General features: G+C 35.5%; 1 protein-coding gene across 2 annotated transcripts in view; it reads right to left on the reverse strand.

Moving 5' to 3' along the window:
• Positions 1–12,706, reverse strand: part of TFAP2D (transcription factor AP-2 delta) — a gene marked incomplete at its 5' end in the record, with an annotated part of 60,078 nt that overhangs the window by 17,166 nt on the left and 30,206 nt on the right. For both annotated transcript variants that reach the window (XM_080667078.1, XM_080667077.1), the window contains 2 exons: positions 6,760–6,873; positions 11,579–11,720. In XM_080667078.1, the coding sequence (XP_080523204.1) occupies positions 6,760–6,873; positions 11,579–11,720 (256 nt within the window). The remainder of the gene's footprint in view (positions 1–6,759; positions 6,874–11,578; positions 11,721–12,706) is intronic.

Below are 12,706 nucleotides of genomic sequence, written 5' to 3' on the forward strand. Positions count from 1 at the left end.
ATAAGTATATTTTTCTTTGCACCCGGGAAGGGCACTCACTTGCGGAGTTTACATTTTAAAGTGTAATTTCAACCTTATGTAAAGGAGCTTAAGTTTGGGAAACAGGATTTTTTTCCTTCACAATTCAGGCTCACTATTTCCAATATTCTTTTTTTAAAATATATATTTTATTGATTTTTTTACAGAGAGGAAGGGAGAGGGATAGAGAGTTAGAAACATAGATGAGAGAGAAACATCAATCAGCTGCCTCCTACACACCCTCTACTGGGGATGTGCCCGCAACCAAGGTACATGCCCTTGACCGGAATTGAACCTGGGATCCTTCAGTCCGCAGGCCGACACTGTATCCACTGAGCCAAACCAGCCAGGGCTATTTCCAATATTCTTTAAAAAATGGGCTTAGATGTCCCCTTGGACTAGGCAGAACATCCTAAAGGAAGCTTACTATTTTTATTTCTTAAATGCTAAACTTAGTTGGGTGTAATTTATTTCATGATGCTTTCTTTTGGGATTAGAGACTTAATTTAAATTTCTTCATTTCTCTTCTGGTACTAAAAATACTTGTGCAAGATTAAGAAATTCACCCACTGCAGATTACCTTCCCTGCCACTTTCCAATCCCAAGGGAGGGGGACTATTCACATCGTATGCTCCTTGGAGAAGACCAAACATGCTCACGCTTAAGTAAAGAGAAACATCCTCTCTTCAGCATGTTGCGAAGCACATAGCACTCAGAAGATGCTAGTTGAGTTGACTGGGATGCATGACATATGTGGAACACTAACGAAAATGGGGATGAATAGCCCAGGAACAAAAAACTCGGAGAGGCATGAGAGCTGTCTTTAGAGACTGGGAGGGTAACAGGATAGAACTGACTCTGTAAGACCCCCGAGGAGGGGGACTTTAGGGAGACAGATGTGGCCTCATTGGGGAAAAAAGGCAATTCTAATAGAGCTGTCAGAGATAGGAGGATGCCTACTCGAGCAAAGAGCCGTCTATCATTGCAGGTTTTCACACCTGGAACAGGTGACAACTTGACAGGGATGCTGAACAGAAGATCCAAATATTGAAGAAGAGTGGGGAATATAAGGGAGCTTTCAACAGTGAGAATCAATGGAAACATTTAATCACCAGCAGGCACACAGGTATCTGGGAATGCTGTACATTTCTTATTTTCAAAGCATTATGGGAGTAGTAGGAGCATCTAATTCTAAGGTGTGATGTCAGCACACTTTCTGACTCAAAAAGGAGAATTAAGCACGTTGATCATTCCACTTCTTCAGCCCATGGCCCTTGGGAATGAATCAATGGAGGATTCATTTGAGACCTAACATAGCTAGCATCATTATCTTCACTTATTAACGTATATTTGCTGGGCACATACTATGTGCTAAGTACTGTGGATGGAAAAATGATAGCCTGAACGCAGCTTAATTCTCTATTATAAAATCCCTCTCATATAAGTCTTTGACTATAATTGTCTTCCACAGTAAAAGTCCCTAAACAATGGGACAGTCCTTTAGTTAGTTATCTTGTACTGCCTGCCATCAGAACGGTAAAATATTAGAAACAATAACATTTCAGGCTGCCAACTGAGTGCTGAGAAAGAAAATTTCCTCTTTTTCTGATAGACTGTTCTTTCTAAACTGAGTGTTAAAGATAGTTTAACTTCCTTCCCTATTAATGTTGCCAGATGCTTGATTTCAGATTCAATGCGATTATGAGAACGTAAGAGGCAAAAAAAGGGGAAAAGTTGTTAACATTTCCTGAGATCTCAGAGGAGAATCCCTAACATTTTGAAAAATTAGGGCTCTGGGTGTCTATCTTAGCAGAACCTGTTCTGTCCGTGGAACCCGATGTCACCTGATCTCATAGCAATTGCCATTCCTGGGAATTGTCTACAGGGTCTCCTACAGATTTCATTTCATTTTCTTCCCACTTCCAGTAGGAGCTGTGGTGTCTGCTGTGTTCTCTACAGCAAGACACATTTTTTTTCATACTCAGTAAATTATAAATAATGAATAAATCTGCCTCCTGTTATTTTGATGGAAACAGTCGTGAAAAGCGAGGAGGGTCCTTGCACGCACGGGGTTCCAGAGCACCCTGATATGTCAATTACCACAGAAAATGGGAGGTAGTTACCCGTGCTTTACAGGGCTCTGATCACATCCTTGCTTTACCGGGAAATATTCAACCTGCTGAAAGTAAGCCATAGTTCTTAAGGAACCAAATCAAGCACCCTATCAGGTGTAATTCAAGTGGTCTTCACTGGGAAGGAGATTTTGACTAAATAAAATAGTAGCACAAGGTGATGTTATTAATTATTCTCTATGCCCATTCAATCATGCTCTCTTCATTTTTCCCAGCCAGCACTCAGCAAAAACTGGAAAATAAGACTCTGCTAATGGACTGTTTTCAAAGTTAGATGTGCTCTGCTTCCTGTCTAACTAATTTTTCTCTTGAGTTTATGCTTCTATCAAAGTTAAAGTTACCACTGTCAGTAGGAAGTTATGAAAGAAACATACTCTATGCTAACATTGCTACCCAGATTATTAGCAGAATAATAGATGTAGAATCTCTCTAATATGTTAGTGTACAGGACAGAACTTTACATAACTCTCAGCGTCACTTAAAACATGAATAAGAATTGTTTTTCTAATAGTCTAGAAATATCCTAGGACCATGGTTCTTAATGCTACCTATCAGAATCAACTTCAGATCTGCAAATAACAGATGCCTGAGTGCAATCCTAGATTTGTTGAATCAGATCTTTAAAGGGGTACTCGAGTTCTTAAGAATTTTAAAAAGCTCCAAGAGAGAGTCCGCTGTGAAGCCAAGTTTAAGGGCTGCACTTGTTAACATGTGGAGTCTCTTTCAAGGTCAGGCAACACGCAGATTTTTACAGTCCTATTAAGATCATCTATCCAGGCTACTTTTAATAAATGTACAGTAAAAACAAAAACACCCACTTAAATCCAGTCTACATTAGGAGAATTCAATCTGGGTTTTAACTGGAGATGCTTAAACTATGTTTAAGTTTTTTGTTTAAAAGGATATACAGCAAGTCCTGCAATAACATAGTTTCAATATAATGTTGATGAGATGCCATAGGAACTTAACTCTTGTTTGTATCAATTAGCCTAAGTAAAAATGGTTTCATTATCCATCATTTTGCTTAAAGTTGCAGAACCTATGGAGGCAGTTAAGTGAGACCTAGTGTAAATTAAGACATGGAAAAGAATGAAGTCAGACACTTATCTTATACCATATGCAAAAATTAACTCAAAATAGAGCAAAGACCTAAACACAAGACCTAAAACTATAACACTCTTCCAAGAAAACATAGTAGGCCAAAAGCTTTGTGACATTGGATTTAGCAATGATTTCCTGGATGTGACACAGAAAGAACAGGCAATAAAAGTAAAAATAGGCAAAATTAACTACATCAAAAACATCTGTACATCTATATAAAAAGGACACAATCAACAGAATAAAAAGGCAACCTACCCAATAGGAAATATTTACAAATCATATGTCTAATATGGGGTTAATGTTCAGAATATATAAAGAATTTGTAAAATCAACAACCAAAAGACAAAATGGCAGATTAAAAAGCAGGCAAAGGACATGAATAGACATTTCTCCAAAGAAGACACAGAATGGCCAACAAGCATATGAAAAAATGATTAATATCACTAATCATAAGGGAAATGCAAATCAAAACCATAATAAAATATCCCCTCCCACTTATTAGGATAAATACTACCAAAAATAAAATAAAAAAGTAAAGAGCAAGTGATGGCCAGGATGTGGAGAAATGAAACAAAATCCTGGGCACTGTTGGTGGGAATATAAAACAGTGCAGCCACTATGGAAAACAGTAAGGCAGTTTCTCAAAGACAGTTATAATATGACATAGTGACTCTATTTCTGAGTATACATACAAAAGAATTGAAAGCAGAATCTTGTAGAAACATTTGCACAACCATGTTCACAGCAGCAGTATTCACAATAGCCAAGAGGTGGAAGCAACCCAAGTGCCCATTGATGGACGCATGGGGGTGTAAATAAGAATATTTAAAGCTCATTTAGGTAACATTTATTTCAAATTAGAAGTGAAATGTCACATATACATACAATGGAATGTTATTCAGTCTTGGAAGAAAATTTAACACATGTTACAACATAGACAAACCTTGAGGACGTTATGCTAGGTGAAATAAGCCAGTGACAGAAAAACAAATACTGCATGATTCTATTTGTATGAGGCATCTAAAGTAGCCAAATTCATAGGGACAGAAAGTAAAATGGTTATTGCCAGGGGCTGGGGGAAGCAGGAAATGGGGAATTGGTATTTAATAGTCATGGTTTCATTTATAAAATGAAAAACTCCTGAAGATTGGTTGCAGAACAATGTGAATATATTTAACACTACTTAACTGCTCACTTAGAAATGGTTAAGATGGTAAATTTTATGTCATGTGTTTTTCACCACAATTTTAAAAAGATATAATTTAGGTAATTTGCTATAAAATGAATTTTGGTTAAGAGACTTCTAACATCATACTGTTTCCCATTATAAAATCAAAAGATTTCATCTACATAATTAATCTGGAGTATAATTAAAGAAAAATAAATTAAATATCCAGCAAACATTAAGAGTATAATAAGTGGAATTCATAACTTTCTGATAACAAAATACTCAACATATAAGTAACACCAAAATTTTATAGATCATACTTTTATAAGTAGATACATTATTTAGTGTTAAATGTTTTAAGGTATGGTTATGCGTTTCAAATGGCTGTGATTGAGAATCTGCAGCCACAGATGATCTTGAGTTTTACACCTCAAATTTAATCTCTCTTTCCCTTTTTTTTTTAAACTGAGAATTGGGGAAGCAATTTACTATATCTTTTGCTCTTCTCTGGGAGATACCAGATTAGCTTGTTACCATATTCTGCATGGGGGTGTAAATAAGAGTATTTAAAACCCATTTGGGTAACATTTAGCTTAAGTTAGAAGCAAAAGTTTTCTCTAAAGAGTTCTGCGGTTAAAAAAAAAAAAAAAGAGTTCTGCGGCATTAAGTTGTCAAATGACTAAAGTATCAACACATTAGCAGTTTGTGCCTATACTGAGCAAACCAAATGACTTGGCTATTTATTTCACACTGTAGCTGATATTAGATTTACACACTGATGCTCTATTTTATTTTGAGCTCACTGTCTGATGAAGGCTGCAGCATCTATAGTTGGAAATAACCTAGTAGACATGACATAGAGATCCAGTTCTCTGTATTTGAACAATAAGTTCCTCCTTAGAGTAAATTTGTACCTTAAACATCCTTAAATCTATAATTGAATTAGTATGGAAAATATTAAGTTTTGAAATTCTGTAAAAATTATAGATGTTTTTAGTATGTACACAAATAAAAATATGGAAAATATCTGTACAAATACAAGAGTGGAGCAATCTGTACCTTTTAAACTTGGGTCAGTGGTAGAGTAAATAATACATCATTTATAGGAATGCTTACTTTATATTCTCATTTTAGTTCACTACCACGATACAATGGAGGGGTTCTTATTTCACTTATAGCTAGAGAAAGAGAGGCTTGGAAAGAGTGTAAAAGTTACCACAAACAACCCAGCTCCAATGTGTAAAGGTCTAAATTTGAAGATGGTTCTATTGACTCCAAAGTATTTTGTTCTACATGTCTAGGCATTGTATTTCCTTCCAGTTTTAGAACACTCACCTTCACTAATCCAGCTGAGTCATAGGAGAAAAGTCCTGTGAACTATAACCTATATTTTCTGCATTTTTGGAAGATAAATCCTAAATTTAGTCTTCAGAGATGTGTCTATTATATCTTGAGGAGCCTTGTGATGTTATGAAAAAATATTCTATTTAAATGTTTCTGATGCTGCAGATAAAATTCTAACTTATTTAAGTACCCATTTTTTATTATAATGGGGTATTCTCCTCAACAGCATTATAATCATTGAGAGGTATTAAAAATTTAATGTATATTACTCTTTCCTTAGCATTGTATTTAAGCTAAATGATACTAATTAAAATAGAATAAATATTTTTATATGGATAAGAATTCTCATGTAGGCACAGAATCCTAAAATTTTAAATTGGAAGACACCTAAATAGTTATATATTCTTTCCACATTGCATCCAGGGCATAAGTTAACCAGGAAAAATATTCTATTCTTCTCCAAAGCCTCTCAAATATGAAATTCAAAATATGCTTTTAATAATACATTCTAGGCCCTTTAAATAGCTTGGTGTGGGCTAACTTAAGAACCATTTGCATTTCTAGTTGTGTAGAAATTATACTCCTGGAAAATCAGTCTATAATATCCCATTAATTTGTCATATCATCTGTTCATTCAACAATTTACCTAGTTAAGGGAAAGGACTGTTTAATGGACTTCAGGCTCCTAATCCAAAGTGTGATTATTTAAAATAATAGTGGCTACTTTTAAAGCCATAAGTTCTTGGTACAATAATCACCAAAGATATTAAATCTTCTTATCTAAAATGCTTCATGCATTAGTTATTTTTACAATTTTATCTTAGATGCTTGGAATTTAAAAAACTTCAGTCAATCACCATATGCATATATGTCATATCTCTAAATGGAATTGTGATAGGAACACAAAATGTCTAGTACAGACAGTTTGAACAATTAGTAAAGACAGTTTGAACAATTTAAAAGGAGAGTCTGAGCAAATTAGAAACCCAGTCTTACCTGAAATGTGTTAAGTGCCTCTGGATGTCCAGGTCTAGAATTGGAGTGGGTCTGGAAGATCCCAGGGGTGATCTATCTTGGCTCAAGAGGTCTTGGAATTCTTTACAAATTTGTCTGAAATAAAAGGTTCAAAGTTGAAGTTGAACTCTTGAAACGGGGACTTTAACTTCATCCCATGGTATTTTATTAAAGGTTTGTTTTCTCTTTTACTAGAGGACTAGATACAATTTCATAAAGCAACCTGCGAAGTTCCATCCGCAACATGCAGATGAGGTTCACAGTGGCAGTGTTGCTTTCAACATGGTATGATCATAAACTTTTCCAGTGAGCAACAGTCCAGGGGCATTGATAAAACCGAGGTTCATGTTATGGTGAATATTCATAGGTTAACCTCAGGACAAGGGAAAACCTATGTGAAAGGATTATGAACAATCATTACTTTTTAAATTAAAATATGATGAGGTGATAGCATATCTGTAAAGAAGTTTCAATCAAGTTATAGGCTTATTCCAGAGCCATGATTCAAGTAAACTTTGGAAAATCCCCCCTTTCCCAATATTTCATTATATTTCAGACTCTTATAGACTAAATTCATAGTTTAATATCTGATGTGGTTACTTATGTACAATGTCATCCACTAGCCTTACAAAAATGATTGTCATGCTCCATGTAAGGGCATTTGCTTGCTGTTTTGCTTACTTTAAATGATTATGATTTCTGATCATTGGTTTCAGTTTTAATTGCCACATTACCATGTATAGTGTATAAAAGTAAAGGCTTTGTGATACGTACTCCAAACAATATATTCTATAGAAGCGAAACATTTTTTAAAACAATGGCAACAAAACACTAGATCAACACAGTAGCTAAAGAGTGAAGGAAAGGACTCCCCAGAAGTTGCTGAAAAGAATATATCTTCTAAAGTGAAGCCACTCCACATTCAAGGGATAATATGATTGTGAATAGATTTACTTGTCTGGATTAACAGTAGGCAGTCATAAAATGTAATCATGTAGCCCTGACGATAATTATCCATGTAGCCAAAGACAAGTATGAAAGAGCCAATGTATTCCAAGTGATGGTTATTCCATGGTCCCAGCCACTAATTCCTGTCCAAAACATTTGTGTCATTAACAAATAACTACTAGAAAATGACAAAATATATTTTTGTTGTTGTTGTTAATGCTCACCCAAGAATATTTTTCCATTGATTTTTAGTGAAAGTGGAAGAGAGAGGGAAAGACAGAGAGTAACATCAATGTGAGAGAAACACATTGATTGGTTGTCTCTTGCACGAGTCTCAACCAGGGTTTGGGCCAGGAAGGAGCCTACAACCAAGGTACATGCCCTTGAATGGAACTGAACCCAGGACCTTTTGGTCCGCAGGCCTATGCTCTATCCACTGAGCCAAACAGGCTAGGGCGAAAAATGACAAAATATCTTGAAGCACACATACTTTATCACTGAGTTAAAATCAGTGGAGTCTTATTTATTATTAGGTGCCTAAAATGTATTTAATTCTTACAAAGTTTTTTTTTAATGAACAATGAGCTTCATGTTTATAGCCAGTATTCAAATATTGCTTCATTTCACAGAATTTGACTTGTTCCTTTTGAACACCGGGGAAAGTAAAGAGGATCATGGGGAGAGGAAAAACAAATGAACAGAGTTAAGTCTTTATTTGCCCTAAAGAAAACAGGATCCTCCAAGGCCCCTGCGGGTATTTGGCTGAGTCTCTGAACTACAACATCTAAATGCATGTTTTCGCAACAGCGTGTTTGTACTTCCATTGAGAATATTTCATCTGAACTTCTCACTTTTTCTGTTCTGAATTAGACTCAGTTGGCTGACTTTCAGGTATGTAAACTATTTTTAATAAATAGCAACTCAAGGTAAGTGTTTAATGGCATCAAATGATGATATCTGTGGGCATCATTATCTGTTGTGCTTTGTGTTACTTAATAGTTGGCTATATTATCTTTGTTTTAAGGAAATTTCTAACTAAAGTTTTAAATACAGACTGATGCTATCATTTTTCAGATTAGCAAAATGAATTGCTATCTGGCAGGCCATCAATATGATCCATTATTATAAAAACATATTGGAGTTGTTTAAAGATATGTTTTTTAATTTCTTCTATTAGATTTAAATATATTAAAAGTTAAAATGAAGGTTGAAACATTGCTTTAGTTCTTGTGTTATGATAAGGGAATTATTTGGATAATTGAGTAAACTAACTTATAAGGTAGCAAATCAACTTTCTAACTATATTAACAATACAACAAATTATGATTAACTTTTAAGTTGATAAAGAAATGAGGAAATGGCAAAATGTGGAAAAATTTAACTTTTGCTAAGCAATTCAATGACACCACACATTAAGCTATATCAGGAGGAGTTTCAGAATTCTCAGTATTAGATATTTGAATCTGCTGCTTAATTCACTGATGTAGGACAGCTTCTAGACTTAAAAAAAAAGATGATAATTTTGTAGATATCCTATAGGCAATTATCATCATCATCTCATTATGACACAAAGTTATTATTTTTATGCCTAGTTTCATTCTTATTTAAAATTTTATTTATGAAGCTACAATAAGAAATATTCTTATTTCTTCAAACAAAATGTCACATTATGAATTATGTAACAAAAGATGATCTTCGGTGAATCATAAATTCTAACTTTGTCACTTACATCATTGTCCTTAAGGACACAATTTTTAGCTGATGACTGAATTGAAAGTTCTATATTTCCCCTGTTGATGATTAATGGTATGGAAATGCTCAATTAAAACTTGTTAACTATTTTGCTTTACCTTTATGTAGATCAAATGTTACTCATATTTAGTTCTAAATTTAAGGAAGATGTTTAAATGTGTTTCCATAAATCAAATACATGTTTTGTCCATTACTTTTTAGATTTCAAAAATTTTCTAATTGTTTCTATCTCTCCTCATAAGTAACTATCTAATTACACCAAAGTATTTTGGTTAATCAACTAAGCACTAGAAATAAAGAGGAATCAGGAGGCTAATGACACTTAATCAATGGGCCTTCATACAATTATATATTTGGTAATATAGTAAAATACAAGTGAATCTGTTATTCATAGAGATAAAAAATAAATATCTAAGCCAATGCGGGTCAACAATTGGATCTCTCATACAAAGAATTTTGAATTTTGTACATATTTTTGACACAATTGTCACACTCTTGGGAATTAAGGGATTTGTGAGAATGTCTATGTAGGCTGCTTAATTTCAACTCTGAGTATTTTAATTAAAAACAGCCAATGTGCCAAAACCGGTTTGGCTCAGTGGATAGAGCGTCGGCCTGTGGACTGAAGGGTCCCGGGTTTGATTCCGGTCAAGGGCATGTACCTTGGTTGTGGGCACATCCCCAGTGGGAGCTGTGCAGGAGGCGGCTGATCGATGTTTCTCTCTCATCGATGTTTCTAGCTCTCTATCCCTCTCCCTTCCTCTCTGTAAAATATCAATAAAATATATATAAAAAAAAAAAAACAGCCAATGCTTTACTATCAGTGAAGTAGAAACCACTCAGAACACATGTTGGACCTATTGGTAAGTTGCAGAAAAAGTGTTATTCCTACACATCCTTTATCTACTTAATTTGATGACTACTAGTACTGTATATGTTTGCTATAACTGCATTCTCTCTGATTCTTCTTTTTTTAAATATATTTTTATTGATTTCAGAGAGGAAGGGAGAGGGAGAGAGAGATAGAAACATGAATGATGAGAAAGAATCATTGATCAGCTGCCTGCCTCCTGCATGTCAGGTGCCCTGACTGGGAATCAAACCAAGACCTCCTGGTTCATAGGTCGACGCTCAACCACAGAGCCATATCAACCGGATTGTCTCAGATTCTTTTTTTTTTAAATATATTTTATTGATTTTTTACAGAGAGGAAGGAAGAGAGATAGATAGTCAGAAACATCGATGAGAGAGAAACATCGATCAGCTGCCTCCTGCACACCCCCTACTGGGGATGTGCCTGCAACCAAGTTACATGCCCTTGACCGGAATCGAATCTGGGACCTTTGAGTCCGCAGGCCGACGCTCTATCCACTGAGCCAAACCGGTTTTGGCTGTCTCAGATTCTTAATTCTCGTTTCACATTATCTAATAAGAAGACAGATGGATATAAATAACCAAAAAAGGAAAAAATTATAAAGGCTCTGTTCTAATTTCTAGACACTAATGGCCTGTATACTTCATGTAAAATAAGGTCATTGAAACTAGAGAATTAAATTTTTGCTTGATATTTAATGGTCTGCAAATGTTCAGCTATGGGCAGAAGAATCAAAGAAAAGTACATGTTTTCACAATATTTTATGAAGTCAAAGGTCAAAATGTCACCTAAAATAATATACATGATTTAGATCCCAGGTGGAAAGAAAATACAACTCCCTAGTTGAATCTACTACTCTACAGCAGATGTCTCAGAATAACTTTGACAAATTAGGCAAGTACTTCTCTTCTCTCGAGTTCTTTTAACATTTATTCCTGTGAAAACAAAACCTCAGCATCAGTTTGAATACATTGACTCGCAGACACTTTAACAGAGTGACGGAAGCTCCCAAGAAAATGGACTTGTGTTTGGAATGTTAATGGCAGCTGTGGTGGTAGTGGTGAACAGTTATAAAACCATTCCTGCGGAAGGAGAACAGGTATAGAATATGCACAATGAAACCACAAGAAAATATGAAGGTGTTTTCTCTTTCTGAGTGCCTCCCCCTTTCATAGAAAATGGAAACACCGAGGATAAAGCGACATAGAGGCTTCCCCATAGGCTTACTTGGTCGCTAGGATCATCTTTTTTCTTGCTGTCTGTTCTTTCTGTTCCATATGTTGTCTGGCAAGATGCTCTCCTACAGCTTTGGCTGGAAACTCTGTCTCACAAGTGTAGCCAAAATCCCGAGCCAAGTGTAAAGCCTCCCCTGTTGGCAGACAATAAAAGTCAGTTTCTCAGGATTGACCAAACTCAGGAAGAGAAATGCCTTATATTTTCCTCAAGCCTCATTCCTGGCTGTGGTCAGACGGATCATTTTTCCTGTTCATTCTAAACAATCCAAGGGCAAGGACCTTTGGGGGGATGAGGTAGGATGGGTATGATGAGAAGAAACTGAAGAACAAAAGCTACTTACCAGGTAGGGAAAATCAAGGGGAAAACCCAGAACCGCAGTCTAGGAGTATTGACTCCCCTTGAGGTTCTGGCCATTCGGCCAGACTGACATCTGAGATTCAGGGGCATTAGTTAATGCCCTTGGGAACAAGCTTCGTGGGTATGTCATCTTGCTGCTCAACCTACAGCCCATTCTCAGTATATCAGAAATATTCAGCTATCTTTTCCAGGGGACCTATCAAAATATTGGCAAAGGGTCTAAATGATTTTTCAAAGAAGCTGGAACACTTTGGAAAGTGAGATAAATGAATTCTATTGGTTTTATATCAGTATGTTACTAACGAGAGTATACTGCATCATTATAGTAGTAGCATTATCAGGCTTTATGGTTAGCTTCAGTACCTTACAACACTATGTACGATGCTTCTTAAGTACATTACAAAATATTTGAGGCTTCATCAGTATAATAAAATCATAAATAACTTTGGTTCTTTCATAAAATCTTAAACCCAAGTACATTTTTAAGAAACGGGGCAAAAATGGTTTATTGGTAAAGATTTGCTGATGGACTTTGGTCTGGAAAACAACAGTATTTTTAAAGCTCAATCAAGCCAACTCTTACTCAACCATTAAAAACATTTAAAAAGCAAGCTTTCACTACCTACTTTGTTCAAGGTACAGTGCTAGGTAAGAGTAATAGGGTATAAAAAGGATATCAAAGATCATCCCTGTTTAGAGGAAGGTGACAATCATACCAAATACTAGTCACAACAATAACAACACAAAAACACCTTATTAGCA

The sequence above is a fragment of the Plecotus auritus genome, assembly GCF_963455305.1.
Source record: "Plecotus auritus genome assembly, chromosome: 4".
NCBI lineage: Eukaryota > Metazoa > Chordata > Mammalia > Chiroptera > Vespertilionidae > Plecotus > Plecotus auritus.